Here is a 26,830-nt window from a genome sequence, read left to right as displayed (position 1 = left end):
CTATGACTTGAGCTACAAGAAGGAGAACACAGACTGAGTAGGGCAGTAGGTGCAGTAAAGCCTATCATAATCTAAACAACTGAGTTGATACCTGCAAGGCACATCAATATTATCTGCTTGGCAGGTTATCCCTGCCTAGAGAAGGACATGAATCTGTGAAAATAGAACAGATGAGCTGCAGAGAGCTGCCCTTGCTGGGAAGCCTGGGGATACTTGCAGGGAACCACTTCCTTTCCTTCAGTCTCAGATCAGCCAGTTCCTCACAGACAACTTCAGTACAGTGGAATTTCACTGCAAGGGTCTGTGAAAACTTGTGAGCCTGATGTCTGAAGGCAGATGGAAGGCTTCTCCTTCCCTTCCAATAGTCCATGGAATGACACAACTGCCTTGGCTTCCACTGCAGAAGTGCTCTTCTGTACAGCACAGCAGAACCTGGGCAGTAAAAGCAAATTAGGTTTACCTGTTTCTCAGACTCCAGAATAAAGCAAACATAACTTGGAGGAGCTTTAGGCAGTAAGGCACACTTGTGATTTCCACCAGTTGACATGGCATACCAGTTTCAGTGGGTGAACATGGCTTTCTGGTAAGGCTTTGAACTGTAGGCTGTAGCTTACCAAATCTCAGTGACATGGAGCACATTTTTGTTTTATTGCTTACTAATGCTGGGCTTGGCAGGCACTGCAGGTTGTTTTGCTAAATTATGACAGAACTGTCATCTGCAGGATAAACTAGGATATAATGCCTGTGACTCATGAGTAGTTTTGTTGGAAAAAAGCTGCTTCATACACAACACAATACTTAGAAAACAATACCTGGAATTTATTGGAATGAAGTATGCCTGTCCCTCTTTCCTTGTGTGGCTTACAAGATTGAACCAGAAACCTTTGAGGGTTTTTTTCCCCCTGTACTCTTCACAGAAATCACTGTTCCAGGAACAAGACGCTTCATGAAATAGGGTATAACAGGATATCTCAAAAGAATTTATTCTGTGACCAAAACACCAATGAAAAAGAATGCTGTGCTAAGGCATTACCAAAATAACTAAATGTGAGGATCTGTACGGGGGCAACCTAGATAGGTTGCCAGAGGTGGACGAAAGAGCAGGAAGTTTGGAAGAGGATGAATCAAATAAATTAAAGTGGAGACTGCAAGCGCTGTGGGTGACTTATTCTTTCTTTTCAGAACTTAAACTTTTCTAGGTGGTAACTTCAAGTGTTGCAGAAGTTGGAACAATTATCCAAGAATCTGATTACTGATATTTGCTGGCTGTCAGAGAAACTGTTTGTTTTAACCCCTGAGAGTAGAGAGGTGAGCTTATTCAAAGCCTAACTAACACTTAGTACTTTTAAGGGGAGTAGGGTATATCTAATAAGTACAAATCAGTTTTTAAATTTGGTTACAACTTTGTCTCATAAAAATAATTGCAAGTTACATGTAATATCTGCACCATGTTCAGATAACTCAATTAATTGCATTAAAATGCAAGTAAGAACACATCAGATGTGGTGCTGATTCAGATTTTAAACATCTATCAGTGGAAAGGTGGCATAGTCATGAACTTACCTGACATTTTTTATGATATTGTTAAAAGGCATTTCAGAACATGGAGTCTGGAGAGAGAGGAACACAGACTGCAGGTCACACTCAAAGAAAAAAGGAGCATATGCTAGAAATTTATGATTCTGAAGAAGTTTCTAAGGACAAAACTAGCAGTTAAGGACTTAACTGTTATGAAGTGGTTATGTTGGCTCTACATCCTACTGGAAAGAGGAATATGCAGGATCATTAGAGAGTTGATATCCATCTTTTGTGTAGCTGGTGAAGGAATAATGCCTAAGTTCTGATCTACCTTCATTGAAAAGTGAAAATGGATTACTAAAAGGAAAAAAGCGATGCACAAGGCTATGAACCTTATTCAAAGAATGCTAATTATAGTTACTGGTCACCATTAAATATACCAGGAGAGAGTTCACAGAAATGGTGCTAAGAGCTTTAAACGCCAACAGGAAAGGAGGCAGCATTTTCAGTAGCTGAGCATAAGAGCAGTGGAAGATGCTTCGGTGCGGGAAGGTGGGTTCTCAATGGCTGCTATGGGCAAGGAGGCTGCCCCAGAAGCTATTCCACAGGCACAACACACCATTTCCTCATAGCTTTTCTGCAGCCTCCACTTAATAATATATTAATTCCATCTTAAAATTATCCTTTGTGAAAGTGATATCACTACAAGATATGAATACAGTGTGTAACCCATTTCTTATTAATTATTTATATCTGTAGATTTGCATCTAACCTGAAGGGGTGGCTGCTGTTAAAACTTCACTCTGCATTCATGAATGTTTTAGTCTTAGCTTCTAATTTAGCTTCATCTTGAAAGGTATATAAATATGCTTTCCCCTTACATAGGTTATTATTTCTTTTAAAACATGACAAACAGAGGAATTCAACAGTTTGAAGAAAAATCAGAATAATTTTTTTGGGACTTCGAACCCTGAACTTGTAAGTACAATTGTCTATCAACAACACTGTTGAAAGGGCAGCTGGTTTGTAGATCTGCAACCTTGAGAAGTTTTTTTTGAGAGTGCAGTACAGAAAAACGACAAAAATTCAGAAGCTTGTTTCTTTATATCATTTTTATTAACATGCAAATGCAACCATACGTCTTTATTCTTATAACACAGTCATAATTGTCATAAGTGGTGCAAGAAAGCTTTTCTGTTTAAACCACCACAGATCTGGAAGAAATTCAAAGCTTTTCACTCTGTAATAATGATCCTTTCAATACTGTTTTCCTGTTGTTTTTTCATTGGTTTTTGTTTCTTTGTTGTCAGTTCTAAATCAGAGGCAGTGAGAAGTGTTGTTTCCTTTGCTTTCTAGGTGTCTTCTAAACCACAGGCAGCTGCTAACTACACACAAATCTAAAGATTAGGGAAGTGAGAAGGACTGGCAGAATGAATTTCTGCAGAATTTGTGCTCTAATTGTAAATGCAGTTTGGCTGTGTGTCACTAAACCCGGGGCTGATGCTGCAGCTGCTGAGCCGTAAGAGGGCAGCTGCTGCAGATGAAGAGCCGTCCTCATTCTGGTCAGCCACAATGTGAATGCCTGTGTTATCTCTCCTCTTCCCTCAGCTGAATTCCTTTGCATTTTAAAAATTCCCACTCCTGTCCCTATTAAGAGGAAGAGACAGTAATGATGAGCATAAAGAGTCAGAAAACGAAATGACAATGGAAGAATGGAAAAAATGTTGTGCAGCACCCTTATCTACACTTGCAGTTGTGCACCTGCAGTTCCACATCTCATCAGGCAAGAACACTGTGTTTCTTCTGCTGCAATCTCAGCTGCACTGCTACTGCTGAACAGTCATTAATTGTGTGTTTTTGCTAATATGAACTGTTAGAAACAAAATTTAGAATATTGAGAAAATGCTGCAGTTCTGGTTCATTTGTGGGTTTTGTTTGGCTTTTCTGGCATTTGGTATAAAAGCTCTAAAATCTTTTCTTACAGGACATAGCAGAGATGTGTTGGAAGTGGAGTATTGGCTACGTGAGGCTTCTTCCTTTTAGAGACAATTTGAATGCTCATTTTTTTTAAGGCTCAGAAAAATGAGCAAAAGCCTGAGTCATTCTGCCTTTTCAACAGCACTGCAAATAGCAGAGATGGGAAGTTCCTGACATGCCATTGTGCTTATTCACATTTCTGATTACAATCGTGAGCATGCATAAGCATTAGTTCTGTATTTTTGAGATGAAGATGACAGTATTGGTAGCTTTTATGACCACTGCTAGAGCGGGATAGTACTGTCCAAGACCCAGGTCCTGCCTACAAAGAAACAGATGAAGGCAGTGCTAACAAGTGTCAGAGCATTGGCAAAGATCCACTGAAACATCAGAGGGTGGGTATTGCAGGGGGCTGTTTGTTTTGTTGGATTGGTGATGTCTCAGACTTGTTTCCTGGCACTGGATTGAAAAATGAAGCCATATCATTCCTTACAACGCTTGGTTGCCATGAAGATGATTAAAAGCCATGAAGATGGTGAAGAGCCTGGGCATGTGATGCATAAGCATCTGGGATCCCTAGGCTTGGGGAAGGCTCAGGGCACTCTTACTGGTGTGGATGAGAACTGAGGGTGGGAGTAAAGCAGATGGAGTGGGATTTTTCACAGTGGTGTCCAGTGACAGGACAAGAAAAAATGGACATGAACTGGAGTAATAGACACATCCATTAAACATGAGAATATTTTTTTTTCCAGTGAGGGTGATCAGTGTTTCTCAGGTTGTGAAGTCTCAAATTTTGGAGCTGAAGACCCAACTCATGTCCTGAGAAAAACACCCTAGCTGACTTGCAGCCCTAGATTATCTCCAGATATCCTACCAACCCCTAGTGAGTCTGTCAGTGCAAGCTACACAGATCACATATTCCAAAAGGTCTCCTTGTTTTAAGAAGCTACAATTCACAAGTTGGGAAATTTGTAAGATTGGTTTACCTCATCAGTGTATATAAGCATGCAAAGGGAAACATCAAAAGGATGGAGCCAGGCTCTTCAACAGGTAGAAACTGATGCACAGGAAGTTCCACCTGAACATGAGGAAGAACTTTTTTATTGTGCTGGTGACCACACACAGGTTGCCCAGAGAGGCTGTGGAGTCTCCCTCACTGGAGATAATAAAGAACCATCTGGATGCAATCCTGTGCAATGTGCTCCGGGATGACCCAGCTTTAACGGGGAGATTGTACCACATGATTCACTATGGTCCCTTCCAACCTGATCCATCCTGCGATATGGTTTGAGAGACCTCAACTGAATCCCTGTAGATTGAGGGCACTGCCCTCCACCTGCTGGCGGCTGAGGCAGCGCCTCTAACAACCTTCACCGCTCCCCACCAGGTCCTACCCACAAAGACTCCCCACGGGCAAGCGCGCCGGGCCCTCAGCGCCCAAGAGGGGACGGGCCATCCCTCTCCCTCCAAAATCGGTGTTTCCCCTCGGGATGTGTGAGCTCCAGCCCGGCGTGCAACACGCACGGATTGCTCCCAGCCGATGCTCCGCCTGGAGCTCCCCTCTCCTGGTACGGCCGCGGCCGCCGCCGGCTCCGCGCCCTGCCCGCACCTGCAGCCGCCCTGAGGGCCGCTCCCGCCCGCGCTGCCCATTGGAGCGGGAGCGTCACGGGGCCGCTCCAGGCCGCCCGCGCGGGCCGGGGCAGCGCGCCCGCTGCTGATTCATTGGCTCTGCCGGGGAGCGAGCCCACAGCATCCCGCCTGCTCCATCCTGCCCGCTCCATCCCTCCCGTCCGCTCCAGCCCGTCCGCAGCGCTGGCTCGCCTGGCCGGGGCCGGGGCGTTCCGCGGGAGCTGCGCCTTTGGGCCGGGACGAAGCGGCGCTCCGGGATCTGGCCGGGCGGACGTGCCCGGCGCGGTAAGCGCGGTGAGGGGCCGGCGCTGCGGGGCGGGGGGCGAGCGAGAGGACGAGAGAAAGGGACGGTCCTGCCCTGTCCCGCCGTGTCCCTGTCCGTCCCTTCCCGTCCCCTCCCGGGGGTGGGCGCTCCCGGCTGGGCGCTCCCGGCTGGGCGGCGTGGGAAGCTCCGAGCGCCGGGAGTTCAGCCTATGGTTAACAGGTGGCCGAGGCGGCTCGGAACTGGGAACAGGCGGCCCCCGCAAGCCTTAAGGTCTGAAGCGCTCTGCCAATTTTTCATTCATTTGTAATAATAGTAATAGTAATAATAATAATAATAATAATAATAATAATTATAATAATAATATGCAGGAGGTGGCATTGTTCATTTGGGTGATGTGTAGAATGTCAGCTGTAGAAAAGCTTGTTTCTCCTTTGTGAATTTGTAACGGAGTGATTCCTTCTGTATTCAAAAGCAGAACAGCTAAAAAGCGCACTGACTGCTGAGCATTTGAATGAATGTAACAATTGAACTGAAAAGTTTATAAAAGAAAGGTTGGAGAAAAAAAAACCATCAGATAAGTTTGTTGTGTGTTTGTTGTGGTGTTTTTTTGCTTTTTTTTTCCCTCTCCAGGTAACATCTCTCTTCCTTTGTGATTTCAGACTGAAGGGATGAACATCTCTCCTCCATACAGCCTTAGATTACTTCTCCGGCTCTGTTTTGCCTTCTTCCCTTTTTCCGTGTGATCTTCCTTAGTCTGTTGATTCTCATATTTTCTCCCTGCCCCCTCCTTCCCTCCCTTCCTTCTCCCTTGACACTCTCTGTCTTTAACAGTGGTCATCTCAGTGGTTTCTTCCTCTGGCCTCAGCCTCTGTTGACAGTGAATGGTGTGTAAGTTCAGGTCCCTCTCCTGAGCTATCTGCCATTCTTTTTTTTGCTGGAAACAATCACCTCAATGACAAGCTCACAAAACTTCCCTCTGAGCAGTCCCTGTTCCCTGACATTTGCCTTTTTATCCTGTCATATTTATCACCTTGTTTGGCACATAAAGCTGGACAATGACTGGAAGTGTAGACACACCACAAGTTTGGAGCTTCTGTGACAGGTGTAGCTCATAGAGAAATGGGACAGCAGTGGCAGTGCTGCCTCAAACTGCCTCAGCAGGGCTGGTTGGACTTTGTTGGAGAGACAGCACTGAGGCACTTGTATTTCCAGGTGTGTTTCCCAGCCCACTGCTCTATCTTGGAGTGTCTCCCTGTTTTGGTCTGTTCCTCTCATTTGAACTTCCCAGAGGCTGTGCACACAGGGGTGCAGATTTACGTAATTACTGTGGAAACAAACAGATGTTTTGGTTTCTACTTAGAGATAATCAGGTAATAGTCCCCAATTCTGGTTGTTTTTCTTGTCCCTTTGTGGCTTTCTATTCAGGTTCTTAATCAGAATGTCAAGATAATTTTGACCACAGGAGTAAATGCCTGGAAAAATGCCAGGGGAATGGCAGGTCTCCATTGACTGAGGACAGCCTGGCTCCATTCTTGTAAAAAATAATGAGATAATCTGGGTGTATCAATCACAACCAAATGTGTATCAATCAAATCAAGCTATTGCAAGAATTTTAATTTTTTTTTTTTTAAGGAAAAAGCCTCAGAATATTAAGAGCTGTACACAAAGTAATTTGCTGCCTACTCTTTCCCTGGTCACCCATCTACACTTTGTCATGGAAAAGGTGAAGCACAGATCATACTCTTTCAGCTTGTTCAAGAATTTAAATCAAATTTAAAGTCTTTAAATCTATAATAGCAGCAATTACTGGCAAAATTATACTACAAATCTTATTGCAAATTAATGAAGGCTTTATTCTGTGTACTCACTGCAATGGACTGTGGTTGTACTGGTTCAGTGATGTTTTCCTGGCATCTAGTTACTTACTTATAACACAGAGACATGGCAGGGTTAAGAATGGGAAAATTCAGACACATGCCTGTGAGCTGTCTGATTTACCTGAGGAGAAATTTGTATTTGAGGCACTACAATAAATTGTTTGCTTCTTCAGCAGTGCTGGAGGGAAGACTTAGATTTGAAGATGGGGGCAAAAATCCCCCGGGTCTTGTTTGAAACAATCCCAGACCTGTCTGACTTTGTATGAACAGCTCCATTTCAGTGAGTGCTTAAAATTGTCACTGAACCAATAAAGACAATATTTCTGCATTAATTTGTAGAATAACTCCAAAAGTTAAGAAAATATTTGGTGTATCATATAGGTTGGAAATTTCAAAGAAAATATCTATAATTTTGTTTTGTTACTTCTTGAGGAAATGTAATATGTGATTTAAATGAAGAAGCTCATATTTTGCATCTGAGAGATTATGGCTTCCAGACCCTGTGTGGGTGAAAGCACAAGCTGAAGTCTATTCCACCATAGCACTGTCAGACCCCAGCTGTGAGATACCCGAGTGTGGGAGTAGCTCTGATAGATTTATCATACCTGTTTTGTTTGGGTTTTATTTTCATCCCTCTCAGCTGGTTTATCTTGCTCTGGCTTCAGCAGGGGCTGGGAACAGAACTATTTCTGCAGGGAGAACATTGAGAAGTGAAGAGGTGCTATGGGAAGCGTGCTGTAGCTTGTACTCCAGACCAGAGGAACGCTGTGTGAAGTTTTAGAGAATTATTTTGTAATGGGAGAGGGGAAATTGTCACTGGCTTCCACTCCACTTGTCAGCCTCAGCTTTGTGGTGACATTTCACACATGCAAAGCTGAAACAGAGCTATGAAATGAGGCCTGAACACACTCATCCATTTTCTGGGCTGTGCAACCCTACAAGCACTGCATGAAAGCTGGAGCCTGGCACGCTGCAGGTTGGTGCGGCTGTCTGTGCAGCCCCAGTGCCTCTCTGGGGCCCAGGCCACTGTCACCAGGGGAGCCCAGGTAATTTTAGCTGTGAATCAGTCCTGAGTTTCCCAGGAACAACCACACAAGGGTGGTTCCTTCCTTCAGCCTTGCCCCTGTTACAAATGGTTGGATTAGGTGGGGTTGTTTGAAGCACACCTGGGTGTCTTTGTTCTTGGGTACGGTTGGGTTTTCTGGCTGCACTGAGCGCCCTGCTTCCAATATTCCTTCATGACTTGCACACTAGCCAGCTAGAGTCAATCTAGTTTGATAACCCTCTGCAATGAAACAGTTTCTCAGAGAGGTTTTTTTTGCTTTCAAATTGAATACCATCCTTCAGTTACAAAAAGTAGCAGTGTTTGTTCTGTCCCTTCTGTGGAGGCTGGATTTTTTTTCAATAGATTCTTACATGGTAGCACAAATGGGAGGTATTTTAAAAGCTGCTCTCACAGGTAGGTCCTATTCTGATGGAGCCATTCCAGTTGACCTGCAGTGTGCTGATCAGTAAGAGTGGATGGAGGGAGCTTTCCTTTCTCTCTGCTCAGAATAAGGCTTGACTTAAGATTGACAGACTTCAGCGCTAGAAAGGAATTCAGAGCACCCCCATCTCAGCACTGAGCTTTCTGTGAGAATAAAGCTAATAAAAAGAATCATTTAATAAAACTTGATTTACAGTTTAATCTTACCTCATTAGTAGATATGTCAGGGATCTTTCATTGAAGGGTTTTCTACAACAAATCAGCCTGAGAGGTTAAAAAATTGTAGTGAGAAAGATTAAAAAAAGCAATATGGTAAATAACTGAGGGAAAGGTAGCCTTTCTTTTGGGAAGTGTTGAATATATATATATATATATATATACCACTGATGTCAGCATTCATAACATTATAGGACTAAAAAAGTCTCAGTGTTTTAATGCTTACTGGTAGGGCTTCCTCCAGTCTGGTTGGTCATGAGGGAACTTGGGTTTGCAGCTGCCATACCCACACATCTAAGAGGAGGCTGGCTTTTAGGGGGGAGAGGATAACAGGCTCAGCACTGATTGTGTAATCCTGTCCTAGATGCAGGAAATAAATGGAATTATGGCTGATCTTTATTACATTTAGAAAATACTGTCTCTTAAGACTGTATGTTCTGGCTGTAATCCAAAGCTTTTGGTACTGGAGTTAAGCTAAGCTTCAGTGTGCTTTGGGAGCAAGTCCCCACTAACAGTTCCATGTCCCTTTACTGTCAGTGCAGGCCTGAAACTTCTTAAGAGGAATGCAGACATTCTGTGATACCATGCTAGGTATAATTCATCTACCTTCTCAGACAAGGCTAATGAGTGGTCTTATGTAATATTTGCTTTATTTATTTTTAGAATCATAGAGTTGTCAGTGAACTCATAGTATGGTATGATTTTATATTAATTTCTGCCTTAGCTTCCAGGTGGCACCTGCTGAGTTGGACTGCTAAGTGGGCATTATTGTTTGCTTATACTGTTATTTTCTATAGGAAAATAGTAGGCAAATCCTTTTAGCCTTTATTAAATTTCACTTTAAAGTCATAATCTCATCACTTTTTAACTAGGTACAAACAGTAGCTATACAGTTAGCATGCAAATTGTATATAGTAGTGTGGAGTTTGTGTGGGGTGTGTAAGAAGTTTGTTGTTAGAGTTCACATTGCACAGTTATAAGGATAGTAAAATTCATGTCCTATGATGTGTAATGTGGTGGTATGAGGCAAAGATGTCTGTAACTGTAACCTCTCATCCTTCATTTACAGTTTAAGCAGTGACTAAACCAGCTTTTTTCCTTTCCGTTGTTATAAACTCCTTTTGTGATGGATCCAACATTACTCTTGTTACTTTAGTGCAACGGCTCAGACATAGCTGTTTGTGAACATCAGTAGCAAACATAACCACGGTTAACATGGTGCTTTCTTTTCTCTCCAAGAAAAGACCTACATATCAGAGTTGGCACTCATGATTGATTTTCAATTGTAAAGTCAGTTTTCAGATCTTTCCCTCTTTCTCTCTCCCTCCCTCTCTCCCACCCTCTCCCTCTGTCCCTCCCTCTGTCCCTCCCTCTGTCCCTCCCTCTGTCCCTCCCTCTGTCCCTCCCTCTGTCCCTCCCTCTGTCCCTCCCTCTGTCCCTCCCTCTGTCCCTCCCTCTGTCCCTCCCTCTGTCCCTCTCTTTTTCATTTTTATTGCTTGCTTTCCTCTCTTTTATTGCAGGTGGGATTGGGCATTCCCCTGAAAAGACCACAAATTTGAACTCAAACCCTGCTCACCTAGGGTACTGACAATTAGCAAGAAACAAGGACTCTTAGGTGAAGTATTTCCTGCAGACTTTCCTGTCTGTGCGCTTGGGAGTGGCACAGCTTGTTCCAGGCCACGTGGTAGGGTTGCAGAAAGATGGGGTCTGTATTGCTTTTCAGCTGATGCAGTGCAGCAGTGTAAATAAGTTTGTGCTTGTTTCTTTCATTTGATTTTTTTCTCTGACTTCACCTCCTAGTCTTTGGGATGGAGTAAAGAGGAATGTGGGGGTGGCTGACTCCCTTTTCCCTCATGCAGAATATTGGTGCTGGTATGGGAATGTAGAAGATATGGGAACAGCCTGAGTTTTTAACTTCCCATAGCCAACAATTTCTGGGTTAACTGTGCTGCCTAGCTGATGGAGCTGATGCAACAGGGTGTACTACTAAGCTTTCTCAGGCTTGGACTCCTCACAGTTTGCAATGTTCTTTCTTTTTTGCCCTTGTCTGGGTCTTGGGATCTTCAGAGTTTGCAAGCAGACTTTGGTTTGTTCTTTTGAAAACCACTGATTGCTTAGATTCTGTGTCACTAAGCAGAATAGAAGTGTTTGGAAAATATATGTAGTTTGTGACTGAAAATTCACCATGCTGCTTGTGTCTACCATCCTGGCAGTTTCTCTTGCTCCAGAAACAAACAATACATGAATAATCCACATGATTTTCTTTTTCTGCATACAGGTCAGCTTTGGAGGTAGTTGTTTCTGGTTACAAGGAGAGTTTCAGACATTCACAAAACCAGATATGCCTTTGTGGTCTCAGTGGTGGTGTAAGCCATGAAGTTGTGTTGCAGACGTGGTGTGTGTTCAGTTTTGCTTTCATTTTGAAAGGTAGGTGGCTGAGAGCCTCATGTAATGTATCAGTGATGTCCAGATTGGAGAAAATAGTCCAGCTGCAGAGCATTTGATAGCCTGCTGCTGTTCAAGAGCATGGGTTTGATGCAAACATAGCCCAACAGCCACACTAGCTTGCTCAGGTGCCACTGGAAGCTGCCAGGCCAGCTGAGACCTTACAAATTTCACACAGGTTACAAACAAGTTCTCTCATGAAGGCATAGTTCAACTCCAAGAGTTGCAGTTGGGTCTCCATGGGGAACACCTACTTTATCTTCAAAGAGCAGCTCAATGCTCCAGAAGAAAGCCCTGAGCACTTGCCCTTTCTAGTTTCCAGGATACCAGCCTCCCTAAATTTCAAAACAGAGTCCTGCTTTGGGGTTTCTTGAATAATCAAAGTGAAGCTTTTTGTTCTTGACTTACTTGCTCCTGGAAGAAGAGAGCCAGAGTGAGGGAAGCCTGTCTGCATCCATACACATCAAAATCAATAGAGGGGCTTTCATGTTTGCCTCAAAAGACTCCTGTACCTTCCAGAAAAAAACCTCAGCAAAGTCAATTATAGGAGATCCCTGTGAAGCTTCAGAGCTGTGGGATGAATCGTAGCTCTCAGAAAGAGTGTTTAAGAGCATCTTCTGGAGGAGTTCCTTCTTGGAAACGCTTACCTCTTACCTGAATCCCTGCATCACCTGCTGCAGCCAGGCAAGTGCACCTGACAGGTGCTACTGTGCCAGCTCAGCCGGCTTTGCTCTTCCTCAGGAGGTGTAAGGTCTAAATAGTCACTTCTTTCACTGTGCTGGTCCTTGTACCACCATGTTAGACTGGCTTTTTAAGGAAAATAAAAGGTTTTTGCATGTTTGAGGCCGAGTTTTTGGAGGTATTTGGACAGAAAAAGCTTACAACTGAGCTGGAAGTTGGTTTGGAACAGTGCTTATGCTTAGCCCTACTGGTTGATTTAGCAGCATATTTATATGCTTCAAAGCACAGATTAGCCAGAGAGCTGGTGACTCACCTTTTCATTAGCACCTCTCCCTCTGATAGTGGCTTGTCTGCAGTGGAAGCAAGTCTCCACATGCATGCAGCCAGTGGTGAAAGGCTGGAGCTTCTAATCCCAACCTAATGCTATACTGGGACAGATGCTTTGTGTCCTGGAAGTGGCTGTGCTCCCTGTAAATCCTAAATGGACACTAGTGACTAGACTGGGAGAGAGCTCTACATGCAGCCCAATGAATCCCAACTGCTTTGAGGTGGGAAGAAGCACTTGAGGTGGAAGAAACAGCGTTTTTCAGATTGCTCCAATACTCCGTTCTGAAGTTTGCTGCAAGTGGATTTCAGCTCTTTTCGCAAGACTAAAAGGAAGGAGGTGACAGTGGCCATTAGTGATGCCATGTGAGGAATATTTAAATGAAAGGCTTCTCTGGAAAGTGATAAAAAAGCAAAATAGCCTTTAAACAGGACTAATCAATGTTGTCAAGAGACATGTCATCAACAAAACATTGAGGAGAAGGGGAAAAAAGATGTTGTGAGCCCTGTGTAGTCTCCTGGAGCACCGTCACAAAATAAAGTCTTGTAATAAACAACTGACAGAGCTGAGATGGAAGCAAATTAGCACAGGGATCCTAGGGTTTTCTCTGTGTCACTTCCTTCTCCCAAAGCAGCAGTTGCTTTAGTTAATTAAAACAAGAAAACTTCTGTCTAAAGCTTAATCAGACATTCTGTCTTTAATTTGAGGAAATGGAAAAGTCAAGGAGGATCTTTACTGCCAACACAGGCACATTTAGTTAGACTTACCTCTTTCTCTCTCCATTCTGAAAGGGTTGGAAGTACAAGATGGGAAACATTCTCAGCCATGAACTGGGTTGTCTACAATATCCATGTTTTTTTCCTTCTCCTCTGTGCTTCAGGTTATTTATTAATTCTGGAGGCTTTCTGAGTAGCTAAGGGGAGGGTGAGGGTAATGTGAAGCTTCTTACCCTGATCCAAGAATGGAGTTGGTCACTTCTCAGCCCACCCCTTCACCTTTCCTGCTGCCAGGTTGCTCATTCTGAAAACTAAATTGGTTTGGGTTGAAGAATAGATCCATTTATTGTTTTAAAATATTTATAACTTGCCAGTCAAGTTTTTTGGTATGTGTTTAAATTTCTGAACGTTATATTTAAGTTGAAGTGAAGTTTACTTTTTCAGGCATCCTGCTTATTTAAAATTGCTTTGAGGCATTGCTGCCAGCATTTGGTCATGGTAGAATAGCTGCAGAAAACTATTTTGCAAATTTGAAATGCTGTTCATATTCACTGAGTGAAAGTATTTCTTATTTTTTGTTCTTTTTGTGTGGCCCTCCTAGTACTTGAAGCTTTAGTCAATCCTGCTGGGTTTTAATTGAATTCAAAATTACCCAAAGCTCATCTTGCTTTCACAAGCATATTTTTTAATATGTTTCAATTTGGATTTCCTGATTCTAGCTACTGCAGCAGATGTTTTGTGCAGAAATGTGCTTTCTTTTGGTGCGCATAAAACTGTCTCATATTCTGAGAAAAAATTACTCTCTAAAATGCAAGGCTCTAGTACAGAATGGTGGAAATGACAGAGATATCAATCAAGACTATTTCATGACGCTCAAGTGTTGCCTTGCAATTTTTGTTAATCTGTGAGGGAAGTGACTCCTGCTTTATTTTCCTTTATAGTGGCATATTGAGCCTGTTTATCAGCATAGAGAAATTTAGGTTGGAAGGGACCCCTGGTGGTCATCTGGTCCAACCTCCTACTCAAAGCATGTTTAACTAGATCAGGTAAATTTTTCCTTGTATCTAATATGAATTTCCCATTTCCCAATTTTTGTCCATTGCTTCTTGTCCTCTTACTGTTCACCTCTGAGAAGAGCCTGGCAGCAGCATCTCTGCACCCTCTAAGTGTAGACAGCACTGAGGTCTCTCTCCCTGGAGCTGTCTCTTCTGCAGGCTGAGCAAACCCCGAGGCTCTCGTGCCTCCTGTGCTTCAGCTCCCTAAACCCCTTGGTTGCCTTTCACTGGGCCCTGTGTCTATAATTAGGGGAAGGAGTGGGAGGGGATCAGATAGGCTGTCTGGTGAGGCAGTGCCTGCTCTTGGGAACAGTGATGAGGAAGTGATCCAAGAGATGAGTGAGAACAAAAACCCGAAAGCTGTGCTAGGTGTAGCCTCCATTAACACATTTCATATCCACAGGTCTGTGCTTGCTGAGGTGCGAGATGTCTGCCCTGAGGCTGGTCTCTAACAGAACCTCCCAGCAGGCCCTGTCTAACTCTGATTACACCTGGGACTACGAGTACTATGAGTATGGACCAGTGTCATTTGAAGGCCTGAAGGCTCATAAGTGTAAGTTCAGTAGAGACATACATCCTTGCAGCTGAGCTTCCTGTCTGCGTGTTCCTATTCTTCACTTGTGACTGGACATTGTACAAAAACCCTTCCAATGCCTTCCAGTGCCTTCTCTGCAATTAGCAATATGCCTCTATTTATTAGATCATCATTATTGCCTATTATTCTGTATCCTTTTGCTGACTTTTTCCTTGTTCATGTGACAACCATGGATTTATTTGCTGTGGTAGAAATTTGTCAATACTGAGGAATCTGACTGTCTGGAAAAGTTAGCAACAAATACAGATAGACTGCTGCTTCTGCTGACTTCTTGTTAAGATAAGTGTTTCTTTGTTTTGGTTCTATTTGTTTGTATTTGCTTCTATTAATGGTAAAAAAGGCAGTGGTGGGGAGCCTTACCTGCATTACCTGTGTTTGGTTTTCCTGATAGAAAATAAATTTTAGGTTTTTAAAAGGTTGAAAATAAGAGAATAATTTTCTCCTTCTGAACAAACTTGCTATTAGTACTTTCTTCATAGGAGGAGTGCTAAATCAAATTTTCTGTTATTACTGGAGTTTCTTACATTAGAAGCAAAAAATATAGGATAGGTACCAGAAATATGAAAAATGTGGATGGGAATTGGGAGAAAATATAACTAGGACAAGCTAGTACAGCTGGACCAGTGTTTTTCTAAAAACTAGACAGTGGATTTGATGAACTTTCCTTTTAGAGGAGATGATTGTGAAGGACAAACAGTAAAAGAGGGGGAAAAAAGTAACAGAAACCAACTAAATTACCTGATGATAACTGAGTAATTCTGCAAACACTTTGCAGAAGAGAAAAACCCATCCTGTTTCTGAGCTAGGTACACTGTGAAGGGGTTTGATCCCCAGACTTTAAAGTTTTGGGAAGTGTCCCTCTCCAGTGCTGGAGCACTGATTCAGGATGAATCACATATTTTCTGTCTAATTTGTCACGATGAGCATTCTGACTGGGAAAAAGTAGTACCTGTACTGGCAAACGGCAGCCCAGGAAGGCTGATCTCCCTTGCCTCTACACAGTCAGAAGGTTTTGGGAAGGCTCTGGAAGGGACAGAAAAAACTTGCTGAAATTACTAACACTTCTGAAAAAAAAGTTAGAGTAGAATTTACTTTTCTTTTTCCCCTCCAAAGAAGTCTGCTGATTACTGCCTGTATTTTTACAAATGACAGGTACTTGAAAAATGTGGGCTAGCTTTCATCTTGTTTTTAATTTGTCTTCCATTCTTCCACTCAGAGGTTAAACCTGATTACAAAGATTACTGGTTGCAAAGATCAGCTGAAATGTTATGTACGCATCTTCTTTTCAGCTCAGTGTCTCAAACAGCATGATGGGGCAAAGAGGTATAAATGACAGCTGCCTCTGGATTGCAGAAGGCACAAGAAGGTCTTGGATTGCCATCAAAATAATGAGCATGGCAGCTGAGCTTCCCTGTCTGGCTGTGCTGTTCTTAGAGCAGAAGGTCCTGGACAGCTCTTAGAGAACTGGATAGAAGTAACAACTGCTTTTCAGGTGGAGCTTAATGAAAGATGTCATTGGTAGTACTTGAATCAGAGATCTAGGATGTACCTTCTGGTTATGGTGGATTTTCTTTAGTTTTTGTTTGTTTCTTTGTTTAAAGCGATAGATTGGAGTTGGCTCTGTTTCCTTCACTTTTATTGCATGCATTCCCCAGAAGGCAGAGTTTAATCTACTAAAGGAATAGTCTTTGATGTGTATGGATGTGTTCTTGTTCCAGCTATTGCTAGCTGAGCTGACATCATTGTGAAATGTGGAGGCAGTGTGATCAGACATGAATGTCTCTGAAATCCTAAACTGGGGAGAAGGAGAGGAGATTAAACAGGGGTTGTATGAGGAGGGACACCTTGAATACCTACAAAGAAAAGGTGTCAATGAATGCCTGTAACTTATGTTGGAGAGCTCAACAGGGAATGGACTCCAGTTTAGGCAATTTGATTTAAATATAAAGGAATTCAGAAGCCTGTTTTCTGAAAGCAGAAAAAATATTATTCAAAGTGACCCGTGAGAAAAAGGTATGATAAAATAATCTACTACACAAAAATACTTTTCTTTGAACAAGCAAACAAAAAAGATGCCACAATGATGTTTCAAATATATGAGTGCAAAAGAAGAAGAAAAAAACCCCAAAAAGTATGTTCTGCTGGAGAAGTGAAGACAGGAACTAGAAATCAAGAAATCTGGAAAAACAGAGACCAGATATTTTTTACATTAAAGATTCAGAAAGTATATAGACAAAGATAGCCAGGAGAGACTCATGACTGGCAGAGGTAAGAAAAAAAAAATCACTTTTTGTGCCTTTGAAAATGAGGAAGCCTCAGTTATGTTAGTGAGAGGCAAAATAGGAATGATCAGAGGAGCTGGAACTGCTGCCAGGATGAGTCTGTATTGTGAAGAAAAGGAAGGCTGAAACTGCACTTGAAAATGTTAAAGTATCCCATAATTGTTTATTTGTAACTTTGGGCAATGTAAGTGTCCTTCGTACCATATTTTTTGAACAAAAGTTGGGTCAATTTTGAATAATTGTTTAGAATTTAGCAGGTTTGAATAATTTCCACTTAAGTGAGTGAGACCTAAATGAAATATTGAAGAGAACTCAGGACACCTGCTTGAATTTTAAGTAAATTCAAACAATGTAATTTATACAGCAGAGGGTTGGAAGTGTGTCAGGCACAATAAAGCAAGGAAGATGCAGCACTAGGCTTGGTAAACTTTGGAATTCTGTTGGGAGCAGGGACACCAAACCAACCACAAAACAGGCTTGTTATTCAGGACACAATAGGCAGTGTGATTTTTGTGGGGAGCAGTAGTTTATCAGAGCCTTGATTTTCTTTTTTTCCTTTTTTTTTTCTTTTTTTTTTCTTTTTATTTTTTTCTTTTTTTTTTCCTTTTAGTTAAGTTTTTCAGCTTGAATGATATAACCTATGTGCATGTATTTTAGTTATCTTGATTGGATTTTACCTTCTGGTTGCTAATGCAGCTGCATACCATCCAAGCATGTCTCACTGGAAGGTACTAATAGCTGTAAATGTTTAAGTAGTAAATTTTTTAAAGGGAGTATTTTTTTTTAGATGAAATCTGCATGTACTACAAAGTCCAGCAGGATGAGCTATTTTATATTAGGAAAGTTGACCATTAGGTATATCTTTAACCAGTGAGTACAGGCTGTGCTTACAGAGCGATTCTGAAAGTAACTTAGTGCATGTAATATATAGAATTACAGAAATAAACTCATGGCAGAATGCTTTAAGCAGAAAGGGATATTAAAATCTCTTCCCCCTCCATCACAGAGACCTATACTCAAACCACATTCCAATTATTTTACACAAGGTATTGAGAGGGGAAGATACAGCATAGGAGAGATGGAATAAATATTTCAGTGGGAGACTGGAAACTAAACCTCCTTAGCTTTCCTGAGAAAGGGATTAAGGAGGGACTTCATTGTGATAAAGTATTTTCTCAGGGACAAAATCTCCAGTTGCAGCAGGCATTTTTGACTTTGCAGGGAAAGAGAGAATGGTTTGAGTTGATTTCCAGTTCCCACATCTGCCTTTTAGTGTGGAAGATATTTCCCATTGGGAGCATGATTAACAGCTGGAGTCAAGCACAAGGTAGGATAGCTGATTCCTTGTTTTTTCAGTGTCTTCAGTGAGTCCTGTAGGAAATTCAACAGTTCTGTGCTGTGCCTGGTGCACTGGCTCAGACATTACAGCCAGTGAGGGAGGATCTGTGAGGTTTGGTAGTGGCTGTGTAATGAGAGGTAAGGGTAGAAAGGATTCCTGTCCTGACCAAGCCTTCCCTCTTGCATGTTTGTATGTTCATGTTGTGAACTTCTACAGTGGAAGTTTTGAATGCTTGCATAAGCAAAGAATAACTAATTGAAATGACAGGTGAAAAAATACCTGGGTGCTGATGGGTCCCTGGTGATATCGAATGTTGGTGCTCTGTGACTTTGGGCCATGCTAATCAGTTGATATTTGTCTGGAAATATGTTTGTCCCACTTGAACCTCTCTAAATCAAGTTCCTGGAAACTTTGAACTTCCCTCAGGAGCAACTGTGCATCCACCTTGAAGTTGCAAGTGGACATAGATTTGCTTTTAGTAGTACTTGCCAATTGTCTACAGTCTATTTGCTATCAGTGGGAACAGTAGATACAGTTTATGCACACAGGCAAAAAGCCACACTCTTCCCAATGACTGCTATATTTGGCTACTGCACTGGTGTTTTCCTATTGATTAACTGGTGGTTTGACTTTTTTGTCTAAATCTGCTGTGCTCCTCTGACACTGTGTTGCTGTACTTAAGTTGGAAACCCAAATTGAAAATTACTCAAAAAAATCTTGTATCTCTTGGTTAGTGGTATTTATTGAAGTAGCAAAGATTTTTATCTGTGGCTCTGTTTCATGCACAACCCTTTGTCTTGCCACTGAAAGGTCTTCCTAAACATATTTTGTCAAAGAAGTACATTTAAATCCAGAAACTTAATGGTCTGGAGCAGAAATAACTTTAAATAGCAGGAGTTCAGTTCTACAAAGACAGAGGATTTTGAGGAAAATCAAATAATCCTCTCTTCCTAGTTCTAGCATTGAAGTTCCAAAGCAATGCTTGAAAATGGGCCTGGCATCACATAGGGACCTCCTCTTAGTTTACTAACCAAGAGAATTGTCTTCCCTCTGTTATCTACTGTCTGGTTTTTCTAGATAACAGTAAAATTTGGTCTCAAAATGAGATTTTCAATGTCAGGTTTCTGTTTAAAAATAGATAAATTTGATTTTATTTCTGGGTGACAAAGAGCAGGGATAAACTTAGAGTTGTTTTGGGTTTGCACTCATGCTGCACGTGGAAGGCAACTTTTTGCAAGTGCAAGTAAAATATTGATCATCTTGTTTCCTCTTTTTTTTCCCCACCAGATTCCATTGTGATTGGATTTTGGGTTGGTCTTGCAGTTTTTGTCATCTTCATGTTTTTTGTCCTGACCCTGCTGACGAAGACAGGAGCACCACATCAAGAGTGAGTCTGAAAATGGGAATGACAAATCCAGCCTGCTAAGTGGCACACCTGGGCTCTTGCAGCCCCCAAACAAACAGTGACAGTGCTGACACTGTACCATTTTATTCTAGTCTGTTCTTATGAAACAGTGCAGTCTGTCTTCAGTTCAAGTAATTTTAGTGTTTTCATTCTAAAAGGATGTTTTGGGTAGGCTGCCAAACAGGTGCCTTTGATTACTGTTTTGCAAACAGGTGGGATGGTTCTAAGTAGGCTCAAGTTTTCATGGAGTGATTCTGTGAATATCAACAGAGTAAATACAAATAAGATGCAGTGCAGATGGTGAATTAAGGAAGCTGTAGGCTGGCTGGTTTCCAAATGTTTGTGTGTTCAAGCCCAAAGACAGATATGGGTAGTATTTGCAAAATCTTCCCTTAAACCCTGAGATCTGAGAGTGTCTTTGGTTCTGCTGAGAAATTGCAATAGATGCTGAAGTAGAGATCAGCTCAATATTTCTTTAAAGCCAGGGTCCCTTGAAAGTCCTCTATCTTTAATTCCTTCTAGCTGATAAGTATGTGCAGACCATGCCTTGCCCCAGTGGTTTATCTGCATTTGCACAGGATGCAGGCTGTAAGTGTCCCTTCCTCTGAGAAAGTTTGAGCCCACTTCTCCTCTCAGGTTTGTGTGCCATAAAGTGGAAATAAAAAGCCTCTCTGGAGCATGCGATTTCTTGCAGGCAGATAGCAATGATGAGAAGCTGATTGTAAAAGGCAATTCCTTGTGCTTATCACTTCCTAAAGCAGCCTGTCTATGCCTCCTGGAGCCCCTTTGCTATTTAATCACATGTAAACTGGCTCTGGAACTCCATGTGATAGCATATCTTGAGCGACAAAGCCATATTAGAGAGGGCAGGTGTACATCCTGAGCTTCCCCTGGAGTCCTAAAATTTTGCTCCTGCAAGAAGAAAACAGGCAGAAAAATCCAGCTTACCAGAACTGACCTGCTGGTATTTTTGTTTCCTCTACAGACTGTTATGAAGTAGCCAGATATTGCCCCCAAATAGATTTAAAATCCCTGTAATTGTTCATGTGCTGTCTCTTTTTCCTAACGATATTATTTATTAGCTAAGCATGAGTCTGGATCTCATGTGGATTATTTAAGAGGGAAAAGTGATGAAGTCAAAAATACCAATATAGAGAGAATTTAATACGGATATTTGTCAAAAATTTTTACACGTGTAAAAATTTACTTCCAGGTAGTAGAGGCCTCCTTGATATCTCCCACTTTCTTCTGCTTTTTTCAGTCATCTGTCATCTCAGAACAGTGTCCTAGAGAGTTTGTGGAATGTCCACCTTTGGTCAGCTTCTACATCCAGATAATGTGGTCAGAATTCAGACTTGCTTTTGTCTTCATCATTAGGCTTGAGACTTCCAGAAGTCCCTTCTGTTCTACACTTTAATACAATTTTTCTTCAGCTGCTGGAGTGAGACCAATTATTCCTTTCTGTATTTATTATAGATCTTTTTGCAGCTTTGAGAGCTGTGTGCCTGAGTGCTTGCCCACTTGCTATGTGTGCTAGTTGGCATCTTTAACAAATTTGAGCACTGTTTTTTTGATATTTGGTATGAAATGTGCATGGTACTGAACCTGGATCCTCTGGAAATATGCTAAGGGCGGGGGTTACAGTTATGTTCTTCCATTTTTGATACTTGTATATAAAAACTGGAGAACAGCTACCTGTAAAACCAGAGCAGACTGGTTTCAGTTTGTCTGCGTTTTCTATTTTATACCTGACTGGACTCTTCATGAATTGGCATTTCATTAGTGGGCTGCCTTGAGCCCTCCTTTAGAAATAGATGTTAACGGGATTCCTTGGTCCTGGGAGAAAGCCAGCTTGATTGATGGATGAAGTCTCTGAAGTCTCTGACTTCAGTAAGGCTATTTGGCTGTTCTTCAGAGTACCATTAATGTGAGAGATTAAGTGGATCTGGGCTCAGATGGATGGATCCAAAGTAGAATACTCTGATTTTTTCTTTTTTTTTCTAGTAGTATGCTTGGCTCAATATAAAGGGGCCTGATAGCTTGTACTTTTCAAAATTACACAAGATGTTCAGAATTAGGTACATTCTCAGACCAGAATGGACAGGATAGGGATGGGGACTGGCAGAAATTTAATCAGTTATGGAAATTATGTCTGTTGCATTTCTCTTTTGTTTGCTTGCATATATAACTGTGTGTGGAACATTAGCTTGTGCAACTGAAAAAAAAAATTTGTTGGCAATATCTGAATTTCCAAAAAACGCTCTCATTCATCAACTCAGGAGTGGAAAGCATGCCATATTTGTTTCCGCATTTAAAAATGTCCTTAAGAGCACATTTGTGCAACAAATGCAAGAGATCGTGCAACCTATCTATGCAAAATATTGGCTGATAAAGCAGTAAATGTTAGATCACTGTTTTTTTTTAAGAAATCAGTTGATCTTGGTTAAATAAACCTGGGATTTTTGAGGCTGCTTTTCCTGAGTGTTCCAAAAAGATACCTGCTGAGGAATTCTTGAAGATTGTAACGAGCAAGACTATGCAAATTTCTAATTTTTAAAAAATGCAATAAAATTCCTCTCTGAAATACAAAGGTGGTGTTTGTGAATTTCAAAATCCAAAAATATCACCGTATATTATATCATGTGTATGCTTCATCATATATCCTCAACATTCTGGGTCATTGTAAAATTTATTTGCATCTTCTGTTCTTCCATTAAGATTAGATTGCCATTGCCAGTCTTGTGTACCCCTCTGCATGGTCAGCCTTTGTTCCTCCATAGTTCACTGGTTTATGAAGCACTTTCCACATCTATGGAGTAATTCTACTCTTGTAGTGGATGCATTTTAAACTTTCTTCTGCAGTCATTTCTTCCTTGGCTTACAGTGCTTGTCCTTCCTTCTGTGCTTATTTGCCACCTCTATTGCCTGTGCCACAACCTAGAAACTCTTGGGACGGATTTGCCAAAATATATATGAAACTTAATCTGGTGCTTTTTACTGCATTGTAAATACATACATATCAGTTGTCAGTTCAGAATTATTCCAGGCTGATTTGTTGATTCCCCTGATGTGTTTACAGTAGATTATTATTTAGTTACTGGTCAGTCTTACATCAATTTAAATGTTATTCTTCTGCCTGGTTCACTTTGAAATGCAGAGTGAGCCAATACAGTTTTGCCAAACTAGAGAACTGCTTTGATTTCTAGGCTAGTGGAAGCGATTTTCTGAGGACAGAATTCTCCCATCCTGTAATGGAAGTGAATTAGCTTTTGAGAAGCAGGGATCTTTAACTGTGCCTGAAAGACTAATGGTAGGTATCCTGTGAACTTGAAAATTTTAGTGGGTAGATTTCTGAAGGTGTCATCTGAGGCTTTCAAAAGCTTGTAGGCACTTACTTCCTACTGCAGGCTTGAGGAAATTAAATTACACTGAAAAATTCTTCAGTGCTGAGTGGACCTTTAGATGTCCGGTTATCTGACTCCAGCGCCATTTGCAGCATCTTCAGATGTAAACAGTATGATTTATTAATTCTTAACAAAATTCATATTCTGAGAAAACTCATTCATTCATTGCTCATTCTCTGAATACCTCTACTGCCTTCCAAATGCAAATAACTTGCATTTTGTGATGATAGCATATAAATTCAGCCTGACAAAGAATGAATCTGTAAAATTTGTTACCTAGCCTTAGCTCTTCTCACCCCCAGCTGCAAATGGCTCCTGCACAAGCCCATGTAGATTGGTGCTGGTTTGAGATAAGATTTATAGAAAAAACTGCCAAAAAACATGTTAAATTATCCTTCCTGGGCTGCCTGGATTGTTAAGACTGCCAGTATTTAAAGCAACTTTTAGTTCCAGCTCTCATAATTTGGAAATCTGAATGTCATTGATTGAAGTCAGCAGAAAAGATGGTTTGATGTCTGGACAAACAAGCACTCAATGCCCTTAGTGAGAGCAGAGATGCCTTTGCCTCAGAAACATTCTGTCTATCAAGAACATTTTGTTCTTACAAGCCATTTAAAACAATTGTTACTACTTGAAATCAAGAGTGTTTATAAACTCATTCAGTGAGGTGATTATTATAGTGTATTGATTACTAGAAGTGCCATTTAAGAGTGCTGGCTTTAACTTACTCCCACAGAAAATTATCATGACAAATGAAGACTTAAAATTATAGTGCTGGCTTTAAAAGGCTGTGGTAGATTAACTGTAGGGTTTCCTTTTCTCCTGACCATAATGGTTGCTGAAACCAAACTTATTGATAAGAATGCAAATAGTTCTACTTTTGTGTTTAATGTATTTTTCTTTTTCCTCCATAGCAATGCAGAACTTTCTGAAAAAAGATTTCGAATGAACAGCTTTGTGGCAGATTTTGGAAGATCTTTGGAGTCTGAGAGGGTCTTTTCTCACCAAATGGTTGAAGAATCCCAGTCACTTTTCCATTTCTGCATTAATGAAGTCGACCATATGAACAAAGAAAAAGAGAGTCAGAAAGGTCCAAGTCTGGAGAGTAATACTCACTTCCAGGAGGTTCCCAAAAGCAGTGGAACATTTGAGGAAGACCTACATTGTCTTACAAAATTTAACATTCCTAACTTTGTGAACACTGAGCAGAACTCTTCACTAGGTGAAGATGATCTCCTCATCTCGGAGCCACCAATCATTTTATAAAGCAAACTGGTTATGCAATCTTCTCATCAGATGCTTTATTGAAAAAATATTTTACTTTAAGGTAAACATTCCCATTATTGTCCAGTTTTAAGCCTTTCTTGGCCTCCTGCTCTTTTGACAGAAGATAATTCAGACACGTGCTTTTTATTGTATGCAAGACTGGCTGTACTGATAGAACTGTTTAGCCAAGAAGCAAGACATTGAATGCTTTATTCTGATGCCTTCTGTGATCTAAAACTTCTGCTCAGTATTATTTTTGCTTTTTTATTTATTTTTTGTTTCTTTCTTGTATTGTTCTTAATTTTTAAATGACTACTTATGACCAGCTTCTGAAAGATAATAATTTACATGGACTGTGAAGGCTGGAGCCTGGCATTGGGAGGTCTATGAAAATTCATTGGCCAAGAAAAGTGCAAATCTCAAAGACTGAAGAAAGGAATAAACAGCCCCTGGGGGGGTTCTGTAGTTTCTGCTACTCCCAATAAGGATGCCTGAAGCTGAGCAGCACAATAAGTATCTGCTTGGGACTAACTTCAGTTTCTGACCCTTAACTGCTTTTTGGTGCAGGTTAAACCCAATTTACAAAGCTGCCAGAGGGAATACCTTGGAAATGAAATAGTTTGGTTACAGTGTTTACAAAATGCTATCACGACCTGCTGCTGAGTAAAAGCAAACTGGTGCCTGTAATTATACATCAGAATGACACCTCAGCAGTTGACCCATGATGACATAGAATTTGTATTCTACACACTAGCACAAACTGTGATTTGATTCTTTTTTTTTTTTTCCTGTTAATTGATGATATGAACTTCCAGTTCAGTAATTACAGGATTCAGTAGTTAAATCACAGGAAATAAGAAAAAAACCTATTTTTCTTTTGCCAATAAAGTTACTACATGCAGATGGTGGTGGTGGTGATATGTTAAGCTGGTGTTATGTGTTGCTAATAGGCTGAGCCTTCCTATGCTTTTTGCCTTTATAAAAGATAATTTACTCATTGACCAGTAAAGTGCTAGCAGGCTTGGAGCTGAGAGAACCAACTCCACAAGTATAGCTAAGCTGTGCTTGCTCCATCTTTTGTACTCAATTTGGGACAGTGTTGCAACCCCAGCTGTCCTCCCCGTAAAAGATTTGGTAAGGATTTGAATAGGTATAGTTTCAACCTTTATTTTTTAGAGATGGAATTAAGTTCTGAAACTTTGAGAGTATTTAAAATTGTATTTCAGTTGTCTTCTAAGGATGGTAACTAATGATTAAATAGTTTTAGAGCAAGCATGTAAGATGCAGAGGTATCAGGTTCAAACCCTTTGCTGGATTTCAAGTATGCTCTGCAGAAAGTTCTTAATTGAGATGAAAAGAGTGAATTCCAGACACTGTGCCTAACTGGATTTTCTTGAAATTATTGTGCTTTATATCAAACACATCTGTGTTTGAGGTTAGAGACTTGCTGATACATTCTTCAGTCAATGCTGATTAATTCATCCCTTCTTCACCTTACAAATAGAAAAAAGATTGAGCATTTAAAGAATACAATCTGTGTAGGAAGAGTGCAGGAAATATCTTTTATGCCCTCATTACACACCACTTACACACTAAATTCCTATTTTCAATTGTAATTCTTGAGGACTTGCTGGTGTTTAAAGCAACAGGATTACACTTAAAACAAAGCAGAGACTATTTATAACTAGCAGGCTATTTCTGAAAATAGTTCCCAGAGGAGACTGAAATGAATGAGCACAGCTCCAGTAAAATATTTCAGGTGCAGAAAAGGCCTTCTTTCACAGGAACTACATAACTATAAGTATGAAGGCTGTAGATGTGACTTTTCTTAAATTTGGGAAATCTGTCTCTGAATATGGCATCTACTTCCTGCTGAGGCACCTCAATAACTATTAGCTCTCTGATGTTTAAACCTTGAAGCTCAATATTGCTCTTAATAACATGTGGGACTTGTACTAAATGGGGCTTTTATAGCTGATTTCTGGATGAGTGAGCTGCCTTCAGTACTCTTTGTGCTATTATTTTTATTTTTTTCTTTGCTGTGCTTGAAAACAGCAATGCTGCTTGAGGGAAGGGCAAATCTATGTTAAATCCATCTCCTTTGCATCTGAGAAATGAAGGGTACTTTAAAGGCATTTAAAACTATGTTTCATAGATCATTTAGGCTGGAAAAAGACCTTTAAGATCATAAAGTCCAACCATTAACTCAGCATTGCCAAGTCCTCCTCTAAATCACCTTCCCCCGTGCCACATGGCTTTATAAAAAAAAAAAAAACACAACACTTTTCCCATTCTTGAGTGGGTGACTCCACTGCTTCCCTGGGCAGTCTGTTCCCCTACTCCAGAACC

At 41.1% G+C, this 26,830-nt stretch overlaps 1 protein-coding gene across 1 annotated transcript; it reads left to right on the top strand.

Annotated features, from left to right (window-relative positions):
- The first annotated feature begins 5,188 nt into the window (after window positions 1-5,188).
- MRAP2 (melanocortin 2 receptor accessory protein 2) lies at window positions 5,189-26,719 on the top strand. Its single transcript, XM_005518596.3, has 6 exons — window positions 5,189-5,659; window positions 10,489-10,583; window positions 11,247-11,395; window positions 14,594-14,743; window positions 19,694-19,793; window positions 24,130-26,719. Exons 4-6 carry the CDS (start codon window positions 14,617-14,619, stop codon window positions 24,479-24,481), a joined length of 579 nt encoding a protein of 192 aa, XP_005518653.3. The 5' UTR covers window positions 5,189-5,659; window positions 10,489-10,583; window positions 11,247-11,395; window positions 14,594-14,616; the 3' UTR covers window positions 24,482-26,719.
- Window positions 26,720-26,830: the final 111 nt, after the last annotated feature.

This window comes from Pseudopodoces humilis, chromosome 3, assembly GCF_049639895.1.
Source record: "Pseudopodoces humilis isolate 2021_Gansu_Grassland_sample_001 chromosome 3, ASM4963989v1, whole genome shotgun sequence".
NCBI classification, from domain to species: Eukaryota; Metazoa; Chordata; class Aves; order Passeriformes; family Paridae; genus Pseudopodoces; species Pseudopodoces humilis.
The sequence above is the reverse complement of the archived record's forward strand: the minus strand, read 5'-3'. Positions and strand labels throughout refer to the sequence as shown.